At 51.8% G+C, this 15,633-nt stretch overlaps 1 protein-coding gene across 1 annotated transcript in view; it reads left to right on the top strand.

The window, feature by feature from the left end:
* Nucleotides 1-592: 592 nt before the first annotated feature.
* Nucleotides 593-15,633, top strand: part of LOC146336259 (uncharacterized) — a 47,506-nt gene continuing 32,465 nt past the window's right edge. Inside the window, exons 1-8 of the mRNA XM_084819270.1 lie at nt 593-653; nt 2,724-2,833; nt 3,220-3,307; nt 3,759-3,810; nt 4,835-6,201; nt 9,016-9,067; nt 10,876-11,196; nt 11,569-11,625. Coding sequence (XP_084675396.1) covers nt 593-653; nt 2,724-2,833; nt 3,220-3,307; nt 3,759-3,810; nt 4,835-6,201; nt 9,016-9,067; nt 10,876-11,196; nt 11,569-11,625 — 2,108 coding nt within the window. The remainder of the gene's footprint in view (nt 654-2,723; nt 2,834-3,219; nt 3,308-3,758; nt 3,811-4,834; nt 6,202-9,015; nt 9,068-10,875; nt 11,197-11,568; nt 11,626-15,633) is intronic.

Genomic DNA, 15,633 nt, shown 5'->3' on the forward strand with positions numbered 1-15,633 from the left:
GAGGGCCACTGGTCCTAATAGCCATCACCACCTCTTGTTAGTTATGCATTATGCAAGGAAGATCTCTCTTGAATCCCCTGCCATTCAGTTTCATTCCATAATCCTAAATTCTAGTAGTAGGGAACTGGTGAAAAACGTCTTCCTATCTGTCTTCTTCACACCATGCATAGTTTTATAAACCTCTGTCGTGTCTCCCCCCCCCCCCGCCCCTGGTTGCCTTTTTCCTAAACTAAAAGGCCCCAGATGTCTTAGGTTCTCCCTGTGGGGGAAGGTGGTCCAATGCACACTCTTGTGCAACCTCTTGCTCTCTGCATTTTCCCACAATGCGCTTGGTAAATGCCAGTCCACAGATCTGTCCTGCAGACAGCTGGTAGAGACAGAACAAGGGCAGAAATGTCGTCGGTGTACAAATTATGCACGCAACGCCCTTCTCCCACTTCCTTCCCCCAAAGAAGTCATAGGAGAGAGAGGAATGGATCCGGCCCCAGCTGAAACATAGATGGAAACATTCTGCGTGAACTGGATGGCTTTGGGCTAAGGAGTAGTGGGATCTCTGCTGCTTTGTGTCCATTTTCCTGTAGAAGCAGACGGCATGGCCAGCCTGGAACGGACAGGGGTCGTCGAAGATGAGAAACAGGAAGGCTCCACCGCAGGTAAAGAAAAACTCGTATTGACATTCCATTGCTGTTTACACATTGATGTGGAAACAGTTACGAATGGCAAACACAGCGGCAGCCCCATCTGGCAGAATAAAGGTGCTTTTTCACAGTGCTGCATCATGGGAATTCCAGATAGACTATAAGGGGTCTTGCAGGGGGTTGCACCTTGGAGAGCTCCTTCAGAGTTCTGACTGAAACGCGGAGCGGATTCACCGCCCCACTGACATCAGAGACACCAGCCTCTACTGCCTGCTATGACTCTGTCTTGTGTGCCATTTTTGGGTAGAAAGGCAGGGTATAAATCTAATAAATAAATACGTATACCATCTTTCGCCCCAATGGCTACTGCTCCCTGGCCCTTCCCCCAACACTGCTGTCCTCTCCCCAGTCTCCAGCCTCTTCTGTACCCTTCCCCTGCACCCTGATCAGAAATGTTTTGCCAACGTGCATCTCGTAGCTGGGAAAACTCATGCAGAATGAGTCAGTCTCTGGACGATATATTTAATTCCAATAGCAGGGTTTGCGCATTTTTGAGACCAAACTTTTACCTGCTTGTGGCCCTAAATGCAACATTTCCACTGAATTCTCCTTCTTGCTGGAGTGTAGAACAGGGAACCCCAACTGTGGCAGTGAGCAGCACTGGAGCCGATCTGCCAGAAGCAGGGTTGGCTCCGGGATTTGGGGGGCTGTTGGGCAAGACACCCTCCATGGGCCCCTCCCTCAGTGAGTCTCCCGTTTCCCCACCATGGTCCCCAGCTGCTCTGCCTCCTCCTCCAGTTCCTCATCATTGCCTCCACTTGCTTGCTTGGCATCTCCCGCTCCTCCTCCTCACCTCCCCGTTGTCTGGGCCAGAGCGAGAGGCAAGGGGACAAGCAGGTCAAGAACATAAGAACATCAGCAGAGCCCTGCTGGATCAGACCAAGGGTGCATCCAGTCCAGCATTCTGTTCACACAGTGGCCAAACAGCTGTTGACCAGGAACCCACAAGCAGGGCATGAGCGCAACAGCACCCTCCCACCCATGTTCCCCACCACCTGGTGTACAGAGGCTCACTGCCTCTGGTACTGGGGGTAGCACATAGCCATCAGGACCAGTAGCCATTGAAAGCCTTCTCCTCCAGGAATTTGTCTAACCTCCCTTTAAAGCCATCCAAATTGGTGGCCATCACTCCATCCTGTGGTAGCGAATTCCACAGTTTAACTCTGCGCTGTGTGAAGATGTCCTTCCTTTCATCTGTCCTGAATCTCCAACCAGCTTCATGGGTTGACCCCATTGGGTTCTAGTATTCTGAGAGAGGGAGAAAAATGTCTCCCTGTCCACATTCTCCACTCCATGCCTAATTTTGTAGACCTCTATCATGGGTAGACCTTACCCTTCTCTTTTCCAAGCTAAACAATCCCAGCTGTTGCAAGCTTCTCTCAGAGGGGAGATGCTCCAGCCCCTTGATCATTTTAGTTGCCCTTTTCTGCACCTTTTCCAGCTCTGCAACATCTTTTTTTTTAGGTGTGGTGACCAGAACTGGGCACAGTGTTCCAAGTGTGGCCGCACCACAGATTTGTATAAGGGCAGTGTGATGTTGGCAGCTTTATTCCCAGTCCCTGGTTGCAGCGTTGAAGCGGAACAACACTATAAAGAGAGCCAGTGTGGTGTAGTGGCAAGAATGTTGGACTAGGAGCTGGGAGATCTGGGTTCTAGTCCCCACTCAGCCATGGAAGCTCACTGGGTGACTTTGGGCCAGTCACAGACTCTCAGCCCAACCCACCTCACAGGGTTGTTGTTGTGAGGATAAAATGGAGAGGAGGAGGATAATGTAAGCCGCCTTGGGTTCCTTGCGAGAGGAAAAAAGGCGGGGTATAAATGCAATAAATAAACAAACAAACAAACAGCGACACCAGGGCTCTTGTCAGTGGGCCCTTGCTGGGCTGAGGGTCCCGGCAGGTGCCCAGCCATGCCCACGCTTGACACCAAAACATCATTTCTCTTGCGTGGCCTGGATGTTGGGTTTCTTTGTGGGGTTCCCTCTGTGGATCCATATTAATGGAGTGTTCATTGCCCTCTTTCCAGGACTGATGAAAGAGCCACCTGCTCCCCCTGCTGACAGATCAGCCCCCTGGGCCAAGGACCATTGTGACTACCTGTTAGATTCTATTGATGCTCAACTCAGCCGGCTGCAGGTAGGTAAGGAATAGAGGAATGGGCCATTTTTTCCAGGAATTATTTGTTGGTCAGTGCCAAACAGTTGTCTCACAGATTGATACTTATCTGGCTGGGGAGATACCTTGATAGGAAAGGAGGCTTTCCAAGAGTGAGCCCCATCCATTGCACGCCCAGTTTGCTGACCCCTGCAATTTCTTGGGGAAAGGGCCAATGATGCAGTGCTAGAGCGCCTGCTTTGGGGGTCTCTATCCACCACAGATGCACCAGATCTCTGCCCCATGTTCACTGGCTCCACCTTCCTTCTTTCTCTTCACTTAGTTTTGTTTGGCATCTTTTTTGTTAATACTTTCCAGCTTGTCCTCCTTGCAAACCTCTCCCCTAACTTCTTCCTCTGGTTCTATAGGCTCAGGGGCCCAATGCGAGAACCCAAGGCAGCAGTGGTCACGGGATGGGCTCCCTTGATGGAATCGTGGGCACCTCCAGGACAGCAGGTGAGACCGTTGGATCGGGACAGTCCCCCATCGGGACCCAGGACATCGGTTCTTGCCTTTCTTCATGGGTGAATATAGCATCCTTCTTTTTATAGCCCGCCCTCACCACGTCACATACCTATTTTCCTCCACTTTCCCTCCTTTCAATTGCGTACAATGATGTTTACTACTACTACTACTACTAATTATTATTATTATTATTATTATTATTATTAATCATAGTAATTTATATCCCATCATTGTTCCTCTTGCAAGGAACCTAAGGTTTATGTAAAAGGTGTTGGATTTGGGCCAGGGAGACCAGGATTCAAAGCCCCATGCAGGGATGAAGGTTACTGGGTGGCTTTTTCCCTTGGTCTACCCTACTTCACAGGGTTCTTTTGAAGATAAAATGGGAAACCTCCATGTACCTCAGGCTCAGGCCCCCATCCGGCCCTCTGGGGCTTCTCAGGTGGCCACGCCCCCTCCCCCAACCACTGCTCACCTGGTGGTTTCCTGGCTTGGTGCAGCTTCTTCCCCTTCTGGACGGTTGAGATGCCTCTCCTGAGGCTGAGCTACTGGCAGAAAGGGCTTTCAGCTACAATAGGCTGGGTTTTTTGGCCCCGCCCCTTTTACCTTCCGCCCCACCCACCACTGGCATGCGGCCCCCAGAGCTTGTCCAGAATGGAATTTGGCCCTTGAGCTTGAAGAGGTTCAGCAGCCCTAGCTTAGACCCTCCTGGCCTGACACTGTGGTTTAGCTTAACAAAGATGCGGTGGCCGGACTGACCTAGAGCTGTGTGTGCTCGTGCCGCAGAGCCAGCAGGGAATAGCGTCGTGCAGCATGATGGCTGACAGACAGCACGGATCAGTTAGGCCAGGTACTGTCAGGGATGAGTCTAAGCACCCTGAGATGTGTGACAGATCCGATTCTGAGTCAGAGTTGGAGCAGCAGCTAGATCAGAGGCCAGGGGAGGGACCCTCCCTAGTGAGCCAAGACGCTGGGAGAGAGTCCTCCCAAGACCTTGACCAACAGATGGCCCAGGCTGAGTCCCTGACAACACAAGTTTCGGAGGAGGAGGAAGAGGGGTGTGACTTGAGAGACTCTAGAGCACAATGCAAAGCAAAGTGGGAAAATTGGGGGCAGGGCTCAGATGCTCCGCCAGGATGGCTGCTCTTAGAAGCTAACTTAGGAAGGAACTACCCTAAGGGAGGGGCATCCCTGCGCAACAGTTCTGGCCATGAGGTTCGCACCCAAACTGCCAGCAACTTTCCCTACCCCCTGGTTCGTCTCCTCTGCTTAGAGATTGTTGACTAGTTGTTTGAAGCCTGAGAGTTTTCCTTGAATCTGCATTCGTAGAGAGACTAGTCTCTAGCAAAATAAAGTCATATTAGTCTGAAGCGTTGTCTGTTGTGGTATTGATTGTGAAGTGGGAAGGGCGATCCAATTTTGACAGGTACAAAAATATTAGGAGTGCAGCTTGCTGCCCTGGTCTGCTCAAGAGAGAGTTTCTGCCTGCCGCACATTGGCTCCATCCCCCCGTTCCAGCGACGGACCTCGGTGCCTCCAGGTCTGGGTTCCAGTGCAGCTGCCCATGGCCCTGGCAAGATCTCCTGTCAGAATGGAGACGAACCTCCCTGATCGCACTGATGCTCTACCGTCCAGACGGTTGCAGGGATTTAATGAGTACGAATTCCGATTCATGCAGAAGCTCACGCCACTCTTCATTTGCTTCCTTCCCCATGCAGATCTGGGTGAATGCTCTGGGGCCAGGAACAGAGCTGACTCTCCGGGGGAAGACCTGACCTCTCGGAAGGGGGAACTCACTGCGGGGACGGAGCATCTCCTCGACTCCGAGGGCGCCCCAGGAGACCAGAGCAACTCTGACTCAGTTTGCACTGAAGACCTGGCTGCCAAGTTTCATGAGGGCCTGGTGGACCCACTGCTGAGCTCGGAGGAAGAGGACGGGGCGTTTGCACTTGCAGTCCTCCCCAGCCACATCTGGCCTGGGGATGCCAGCCGTCTTCGGACTTTTGCGGTCCTTGAATCCGCCTCGGATTCTTCCTCAGTGAATTCAGCGAGCAAACCAGGCATTGTGCGCTCGCTGGAGGCAGCATCAGAGCGCGGATGGGGCCAGCCTTCGGCTCCGTCTTCAGGGGAGCCACCATCTCTGCACGCATGGCACAGGATCGGGAGCCCAGAGTCTCTCGGAGAAAAGATCTCCTGGCTTAGCCAGAAGTGCTCCGGTGAGCCCTCCAGGGCCTCGGAGCCCCTCGGGGACGGCTCGCCATGGAAAAAGTGTCTTCTGCACAGGCCCCTGAGCTCAGGGGAGAAGCCCGTGGGCTTGGAAATGGAGGTCTGCAGGGCAAGTGCCTTCTTGGAGCCACGGCCAGGAAGAAAAGGGTGGGAGGGTTCTCTGGACTGGGTTCAGGACACTCCCGAAAACCCAAACCACCCGTTGCTCCTTGAAGATTTGGGGCCCTTGCAGCTGCTCCAGGCTGCCCATGTAGCAGCTGTCAGAAGGGCTGGGTCAGACGGTGAAGCCCCCGCGAGGGTGGTGGGACACGGCCATCCCGAGGAGGGGTGCGCTGGCTGCCCAAAGGGCTCGACAGACATTCCCTGTCTGTGCAGCCTGGGAGCAGCCCGTGAGAGCGCTTTGGTGCCCTCCCAGGGGGAAGGCAGAGGTGGGCTGATCGCCCCGTGGCGTGTGTCTCACCTGGCGGCCCGTGGCTCTGGCAAGATGCAGAGGCTGGCTCAGCTGGGGCTTGGAACGAATGCCGAGGAGACCAGCGCCCCTGGGGCTCCCCAGAAGCCTCCGGCCCTGGCCAGCAGGGGCCGCCTGGCGCACAGGAAGATCTGGGCTGCGACTGCCTCCAGCACAGAAGTGCCAGCTGACGCTCTGTGGCTCAGGGAGTGTGAGTTGGTTAGTTTGCTGCATTTATATCCTGCCTTTCCTCCAGGGAGTCCAAGGCTTACATGGTCCGCCTCCTCCCCATTTTATCCTCTCAACAACCCTGTGAGGTAGGTTAGGCTGAGAGTCCATAACTGGCCCAAAGTCACCCACTGAACTTTGTGGCCAAGTGGGGACTAGAACCTGGGTCTCCCCAGCCCCAGTGCAACGCTCTTACCACTAGACCACACTGGCTCCCTTACTGTTTATGGGTTAGATCCAGAATTAGTCATAGAGTGAGACCCATTTAAATCAATGCAACTTCATTCATGAGTTGGGGCACAATTGTTCGCTTGCATCATGTGTGTGTTGTTTTGTGGAAAGGACAAAGGCTTTTGCAAACATTCTGTTCAGAACAGCCTGTGGGTCAGATCACTCTCTGCCATTCCACCAGTGGGGAAACTGAGACTGAAAGGAAGTGTGCGACTTGGACAGCGCCTCATAATGAGTCTGTGGCAGAGGAGGATTCTAGCTGCCCTTTTTGTCCTCCAAGTCTTAAGAGGCTCCATGATAAACCCTTCCAAAGACGTTTTAGAAGGTGGAGTAGTGTTTCCAATCCATGTTAAGGTTTCTGTTTGCACTCTCCAAGGTCCAGCGATCCAGGGTGGGGTAGGATGGGATAGGTGGGGATCAAGGTTGTGAAAAAGCTTACATGGCTTTGGATTAATTGGGATAAATTGCGTTCTAATAATATTGATGGCTTGAGCAAAAGAATCTGTTATATTGACTCATGAGGACAGAACGCTGGGCTGGAATGTATTGATTCCCCGCATTTGTGCCTCACTTTCTCTCCATGGAGCTCAAGGAGGTGTACCTGGTTCTCCCTTGTCCATTTGATCCTTACCACAACCCTGTGAGGTAGGTTAGGCTGAGAGAGAGAGAAAGAGAGAGAGAGAGAGAGAGAGAGAAAGTGACTGGCCCAGGGCCACCCAGTGAGCTTCACTTGAACCCGGGTCTCCCCAGGCCTAGTCCAGGGCTCTAAGCACTACACAACACTACCCCAGATTGATGAATCCCAAGTGAAAAGGTGAGCTAGTGTCTTGCGGGACTCAGGTTGCTGTTCTCGTCGTCCTGTCCTCATCAGACGCATCCCTTTGGGTTCTCTCTTTAGATGGTCACTTGGGGGCTGAACACCACAAACCCCAGTATGGGCTGATTGAGGGCGGGACGGAATGTTTCAGGGGCAAACGGGTGACAGGTGAGACGGAGCGGCCAGGGCTCGCGTGGAAGACGGCTGGAGGCGCAAGTGATGGGCAGGAGAGGCGAGATGGGTGGACGGAGACAGTTTGGGATGCAAAATGGGCAAGGAAGAGAGAAGGCGCTGGGCAGACAGCCGTGTGGCTCGAAATGGGCACGTGCAGGCGTAATCACGGGGGCCCAGCGCAGGGCCGAAGCGGTGCCATGGTTTTGCAGGGGCTGGGGGAGGCTGTGTGGCTTGGGGCTGGCGACAAGCGTAGGCATGGGTGGGCACCTGCCCAGGGCCCGCACCCCAGCAGGGGCCTCCGGACAAGAGCCCCCTGGCATTGCTGCTCCGCTTCCCCACCGCAAGCTGCTTGTCTTGCTCTGGCCCAGACAGTGGTTGTGGCGAGAAGGAGGAGCAGGAGATGCTGCGGCCTGCTCGCTCCCAGGCTCTCTGTCGGGCAAGTAAGTGGTAGCACTGAGGAGGAGGAGGAGGAGGAAGAGCAGCTGGCGACAAGGGCAGGGAGAAGGGGGACTCATGGAGGGAGGGGTCCGATCAAGGGTGTCCTGCCCCAGGGCCCTCAAGCTCCTGGAGCCGCACTGGCTTCGCCCCCGGCGCCTCCTTCCAGCGACCCGCCCCTCGCCGTGATCTTCCTCTCCGGCACCCAGGCCCTACGGGCTGCTTTCCTGATGCACCTGTTCCGGACGACCTTGGCTGGGTGAGGACGGACAGGGAGCCGGCAGGCACCTTTCTCCCAGGTGGGGGGCTGCCTGCCAGGTGGGGGGGCTGGCGGCTCCAACGCGATTGGGGCGGTGAATCCACTCCGGGTTTCATTTGGAACCAGTCAGAATTCTAAAGAAGCTGTCCAAGGTCCAGAAGCAGCTTGGATGGTTACTTTAGAGTTCTGACTGAAACCCGGAGCAGATTCACCGCCCCACTGACATCGCAGCTACCAGCCTCCACTGCCTGGCAGGCATAACCGCCCCCCGCCCTGCACCATTTCTTTGCTGTAGACCCCGGCAGAACCTCTTTCGACCCGAGGGCTGAATTCCACTTCGAAGGAGCTGTCAGGGGCTGCATTCCAGTGGTGGGTGGAGCCAAAGGCAAAGAGGCTGGGTTGATCAGGGTGGCTATCGAGCCACCCTGGCTGTGTTCAAACAACACGATAATCCATCCTGCGGAAAACGTGCTACGCTCAGACAACGTGCCAGCCCACGGTTCAACAAACAACCCACAGTTCAAAACCACCCACACTCAACCACGGAGTGTGGGTTAGCGTGTTGTGTGAACAGCCCCTTAAATAATCATCAAATAACCTTCAAACAACCCCTGCCGCCAGGTTTGCACAACACAGCAAGCCGGGTGCCATGCAAAAACGGTGTCTGTGGGCGCCTGACGCAATGTGACAGCCCCCATGGGTAAATTAAAATTAACCATGGTGGGCTGTCGTGTTGTGCAAGCCAGTTGATGTATCGGAGACACATTGCTTGCTTTCTTCTTTTCCCAAAGCCCGTTCTAGGGCTGGGGAATATGGAGCCCCTTCCCCCTCCCTGTTGCATCTGGAAGCTGGGGCCAAATGTTTCTCTTCTCCTCCAACAGGTGTGGGCTACAGCACCAAGAAGGCCCCACCACCACAGAAGGACTCGCCAAGGTAAGCACTCGTGAGTCTTTGGCCAGTGTGGGGTGTGCGTTTATTTCATGCACGACACTCGAAAGCGGCTTTGAGCCTTGCTCTCCCTCTTTGTGTGAACGCTCTGCAAGGGGTAACGATCCCCGTAATGTATGATTCAGGAACCAAAGTGGAAGATAGACGTTTCAAAATCAGAAATCCATTGTGCAAATGTGCGTTCTTTGCATAATTTATACAGGTCACAGAATCCAGCTTTTCTGGATGCAGAATTTGAATGTATATCATGAAAAGCACAGAGACCAAAGCCCTGGCTAGTGGTAGGAAAAAAGACTGCATGCATGAAGGAGTTGACTTCTAGGGTGTGCTGGCTAGGAATGTATGCCCAGACTCAATTTGTGGGGCTGTTCATTATGTGTCCCGTATCACAGAAGACCAGATTCTGCCAGCTTGAATCCTGAGTTCTGGATTAATGATGCAAGTGTCTCATCTTCGTGTGGCTTGGTGGCTTTTCTTCTGCAGTTGGACTCCCCCCGCCCCCCAGCGTTACTTTGTCATTACTGTCATTACTGGGGCAAGACAGAGAGGTGATGTGGTGTGTCAGGGGCTTCCTGCAGAGGTGTAGTGGAGCCAGGACTCACAGGGACACGACACTGGGACTTTTTTATTAGCAGGGATGCTGCCATCACTAGGGATGTAGGAAAGTTCCGCCATGGATCTCGAAATCGGTGGCGGAACGGCCTGCCACCCCCCCGCCGCCCCAGGATGAGACTTACCTTGGGCGGATCTTCCTGGCAGCGGTGGCTCCGGCGGCGGCTCCGGCGGCAGTTCGGTGGTGGCGGCTGCGGCGGCCGGTCTCCTGACCGGCTGCCGCCGCTGCCATTTCCAGTTAAAAAAAAAAAAAAAAGTGATAGGCTATGTAAAGATTTACATAGCCTATCACGGCTAGGTTTTAAAAAAACACCGTGATAGGCTACGTAAATGTTTACGTAGCCTATCTCGGCTGACTTAAAAAAAAAAAAACGCGCGTACGCAAATGGCGGCGGCCATGGGCACCGCCATTTGCGTTCCTTATTTTGGCACATTTTAGTCTACGTAAACATTTACGTAGACTAAGACGACGAAAATAAGGGGAACGCAAATAGCGTAGACACTACATGATTTGCGTTCCCCTTATTTTCGACGTCTTAGTCTATGTAAATGTTTATGTAGACTAAGACGGCCCAAAATAAGGAACGCAAATGGCGGTGGCTGTAGCCGCCGCCATTTGCGTACACGTGTTGTTGTTGTTTTTAAGTCAGCTGTGATAGGCTACGTAAACATTTACGTAGCTTATCATGGCTGACTGCAGGGATGCAAACGGCGGCGGCTATGGCCGCCGCCATTTGCGTCCCTGCTAGCCAGTGGCCGGATGTCCGGCTGCTGGCGGAGCCGGCCGGCGGCTCTGCAGAATCGCTGCAGAGCACAGCCGGCCGGCCAGGATTCCGGGGGCGGGGGGAATGGAGCGCCTCCCCCCCCACCATCAGCATAATCTGCGAAAGGTAAGTGATTTTCGTACATCCCTAGCCGTCACCTCCCCTGTCCCCAAGACTCCTCTATTCCTTCTGAAGGCAGCCTGCACTTCTCACATTAACTGGGGGGAATGAATTTTCCCACTGGCAATCTATTGTTCCCTGTTGTGATGCGAAGTATTTTAGGGCGGTTTGCTCCTGAATGGGGAATTCAGACCCATTTGCTTGACAAAAGACCTGCTCCTGGTAGAGACAAACCTGCTAGAACGGGTTTGTTGCGATGGAGCAAAACAGCGCCCTGCATTTTTGGACTCTCCTCAGGGGCGTGGCTATGCAGACTGCCAGGATGAGTGCCTGCATTTCGAAGTGGAGCGCTACACCCCTGGCTGCCTGTGGTCTTTCAGGTCCTTGGGTTCCGGTGACGCAAGCACGGAGGAGGAGGAGGAGTTTCCAGGGCTGCGCACCAGCAGCACGTGGAGAACCAGCCCCCTCAGGGAGCGGCCTCCAAGCAGAGCAGCGGGTCCCGGCCGGAAAGAAGCTGCGTCGGGAGCCTCCAGAAGTCGCGAGGTGCTGTGGAGAAGCACAGGCGTGGGAGTGGGGGCTTCCCCAGGGAGGTGCAAGCGATTCGTCGGGCAGCCTCAGGTATCCCTTAGGGCTGGCCAGCCTCTAGGACTGGAGCCACAGATACTGCGAGGGTCCGTGGGCCTGGCAGTGGCACAGAGTCAGAGCTTCACTCCTTCCTGTCTTGAGCCGCTGCTTGCTCCTAGGCACAGCAGACTGGAGGCCAGGCCGCCCAGGGGCAAAGGCGAGGGGCTGCATGTACACTGTGGAAAGTTCTCAGACGGCACCATTCCAGACATCCAGTTTTGAGTTGTGGCGCTCAGGGCCGCAAGATGTGCTACTGGGTGGGGACTGAGGTGGCTTTAAAAAAGGATTAGGCAAGTTCACGGGGGGTGAGTCTGTCACTGGCAATTAGTCATGATGGCTCTAATGGAGCCTCCCTGTTGAAAGCAGTATACCATCTGCAGGGGAGCAACAGCAGGAAAAGGTTGCTGTTGGCTCCTCTTTGAGGTACTCCCATCCCAATCTTGCGCACCTCCTGATTTGACTCAGTAGGCCAAGCTCCCCCAACCTGGCACCCCCCAGATGGGTTGACTGCAATTCCCATCATTCCAGGCCAGGAGTGGTGGGAATTGCAGTCCGTAACATATGCATGATAATGTAAATGCTTGGGTTAGAATTATAAAATGTTATTATGCAAGTAAGTTAGAGTTAGTGGAAGGTTGGTGTGTGAGTGGAAGGTGGGTGGGGGGCTTGCGAGTGAGAGAATTCTAAGGGGGTTGCCAAAACTAGGGGCTACTAGTCCTGATGGCTGTGTGCTACCTCCAGTACCAGAGGCAGTGAGCCTATGAACACCAGCTGCTGGGGAACATGGGCAGGAGGGTGCTGTTGCACTCATGCCCTGCTTGTGGGTCCCTGGTCGACAGCTGGTTGGCCACTGTGTGAACAGAATGCTGGACTGGATGCACCCTTGGTCTGATCCAGCAGGGCTCTTATGCTCTTATGTTCTTGACCTGCTTGTCCCCTTGCCTCTCGCTCTGGCCCAGACAACGGGGTGGTGAGGAGGAGGAGCGGGAGATGGACCCTGCTCTGATCCAGCAGGGCTCTTCTGATGTTCTTAGGTTGAAATGGAGAGAACAGACAGTTTAACGGTCATTCAAGGAATGTACGTCTAGTAAGTGAGGTTTGAGGAGAAGGGTTTAGAAGGGGTAGGTAGGTATGCTAGGAATAACAGTAGGATGATTAGATAATAAGCTATATAACTGTTCTTGCATTTAATAAAACTTTAGTTGTTGGTGTGTGTGTGTGTATATATACACACACACACACACACACACACACATACATATACGTTGTTGTTCAGTCGTTAAGTCGTGTCCGACTCTTTGTGACCCCATGGACCACAGCACGCCAGGCCTTCCTGTCCTGTGCTCCCTCCCGGAGTGTGCTCAGGTTCATATCCATTGCATCGGTGATACTATCTAGCCATCTCATCCTCTGCCGTCCCCTTCTCCTGTTGCCTTCAATCTTTCCCAACATCAGGGTCTTTTCCAGGGAGTTTTCTCTTCGCATTAGGTGGCCAAAATATTTGAGCTTCAGCTTCAGTATCTGTCCTTCCAATAAGCACTCAGGGCTGATTTCCTTTAGGATTGATACATATACATACATACATATATACACACACACACACACACACACACATATACATACATACATAATCCCCTTCATGGATCACCGCCTTGTTGTGGTGAAGGGGCTTGCGTAACTCAGTGAAGCCATAAGCTATGCCGTGCAGGGCCACCCAAGACGGACAGGTCATGGCAGAGAGTTCTGACAAAACGTGGTCCACTGGAGAAGGAAATGGCAACCCACTCCTGTATTCTTGCCAAGAAAACCCCATGGAACGTATCACAAGGCTAAAAGAGATGACGCCGGAAGATGAGCCCCTCAGGTCGGAAGGTGTCCAATATACTATCGGGGAAGAGCAGAGGGAATTTCCAAGTAGTGCCAGAAAGAGTGAAGCGGCTGGGCCAAAGCCGAAAGGACACTCAGCTGTGGATGTGTCTGGTGGTGAAAAGAAAATCCGATGCTGTAAAGAACTATATTGTTTAGGAACCTGGAATGTCAGATCAATGAATCAAGGCAAGCTGGAGGTGGTCAAACATGAGATGGCAAGATTGAACATCGACATCTTGGGAATCAGCAAACTAAAATGGACAGGCATGGGCGAATTTAATTCAGGTGACCATCATATCTACTATTGTGGGCAAGAATCCCTTAGAAGAAATGGAGTAGCACTCATAGTCAACAAAAGGGTGGGAAAAGCAGGACTGGGGTACAATCTTAAAAATGATAGAATGATCTCAGTACGAATCCAAGGCAAACCATTCAACATCACAGTAATTCAAGTCTATGCCCCAACCACTGATGCTGAAGAAGTTGAGGTTGATCGATTCTATGAAGACCTACAACACCTTCTAGAACTAACACCAAAAAAAGATGTCCTCTTCATCATAGGGGATTGGAATGCTAAAGTAGGAAGTCAAGAAATCACTGGGATAACAGGCAAGCATGGCCTTGGTGTACAAAATGAAGCAGGACAAAGGCTAATAGAGTTTTGCCAAGAGAACACGCTGATCATAGCAAACACTCTTTTCCAACAGCACAAGAGGCGACTCTACACATGGACATCACCAGATGGTCAATATCGAAATCAGATTGATTATGTATTTTGCAGCCAAAGATGGAGAAGCTCTATACAGTCTGTAAAAACAAGACCTGGAGCTGACTGTGGCTAAGATCATGAGCTTCTTATTGCAAAATTTCAGCTTAAATTGAAGAACGTAGGGAAAACCACTAAACCATTCAGGTATGAACTAAAGCATATCCCTTATGAATATACAGTGGAGGTGAGGAATAGATTTCAGGGATTAGACCTGATAGACAGAGTGCCTGAGGAACTATGGACGGAGGTCCGTAACATTGTTCAGGAGGCAGCAACTCAATCCATCCCAAAGAAAAAGAAATGCAAGAAAGCCAAGTGGCTGTCTGATGAGGCTTTACAAGTAGCTGAGGAAAGACGGGAAGCGAAAAGCAAGGGAGAAAGGGGAAGATATACCCAACTGAATGCAGATTTCCAGAGAACAGCAAGGAGAGACAAGAAAGCCTTATTAAATGAACAATGCAAAGAAATCGAGGAAAACAATAGAATGGGACAGACTAGAGATCTTTTAAAGAAAATCGGAGATCTCAAGGGAACGTTTTGTGCAAAGACGGGCATGATAAAGGACCAAGAAGGCAGGGACCTAACAGAAGCAGATGAGATTAAGAAGAGGTGGCAAGAATACACAGAAGAACTATACAGGAAAGATCTGAATGTCCCTGATAGCCATGATAGTGCGGTCACTGAACTTGAGCTGGACATCCTCGAGAGTGAAGTCAAGTGGGCCTTAGGAAGCATTACTAACAACAAAGCTAGCGGAGATGACAGTATTCCAGCTGAGCTATTTAAAATTTTAAAAGATGATGCTGTTAAAGTGCTGCACACAATATGCCAACAAATTTGGAACACTCAACAGTGGCCACAAGACTGGAAAAGGTCAGTTTATATTCCAATTCCAAAGAAGGGCAATGTGAAAGAGTGTTCAAACTACCGCACAATTGTGCTCATTTCACATGCCAGCAAGGTTATGCTCAAAATCCTACAAGCTAGGCTTCAGCAGCATGTGAACCGAGAACTACTGGAAGTACAAGCTGGGTTTCGAAGAGGCAGAGGAACTAGAGATCAAATCGCCAACATTTGCTGGATCATGGAGAAAGCAAGAGAATTCCAGAAGAACGTCTATTTCTGCTTCATTGACTATGCTAAAGCCTTTGATTGTGTGGATCACAGCAAACTGTGGCAAATTCTTAAAGAGATGGGAATACCAGACCACCTTACCTGTTTCCTGAGAAACCTGTACGAGGGACAAGAAGCAACAGTAGCTTCGGCTATTGGGCGGTATAGAAATGAAATAAATAAATAAATAAATAATCAGTAAGAACAGGACATGGAACAACCGATTGTTTCAAAATTGGGAAAGGAGTATGACAAGGCTGTATATTGTCGCCCTACTTATTTAACTTATATGCAGAGTACATCATGAGAAATGCTGGATTGGATGAATCACAGGTCAGAATTAAGATTGCTGGGATAATTATCAACAACCTCAGATACGCAGACGATACCACCCTAATGGCAGAAAGCGAAGAGGATCTAAAGAGCCTCTTGTTGAGGGTGAAAGTGGAGAGTGCAAAAGCTGGTTTGAAACTCAACATTAAAAAAATGAAGATCATGGCATCTGGCCCCATCACTTCCTGGCATATAGAAGGGGAAGAAATTGAAGCAATGACAAATCTTATTTTCTTGGGCTCCAAGATCACCGCAGATGGTGACTGTAGCCATGAAATTAAAAGACGCTTGCTCCTTGGGAGGAAAGCTATGGCAAACCTAGACAGCATAGTAAGAAGCAGAGACAT

Source organism: Heloderma suspectum, chromosome 13 (genome assembly GCF_057233095.1).
Source record: "Heloderma suspectum isolate Gila_16-S chromosome 13, 16-S_ref, whole genome shotgun sequence".
Lineage (NCBI taxonomy): Eukaryota > Metazoa > Chordata > Lepidosauria > Squamata > Helodermatidae > Heloderma > Heloderma suspectum.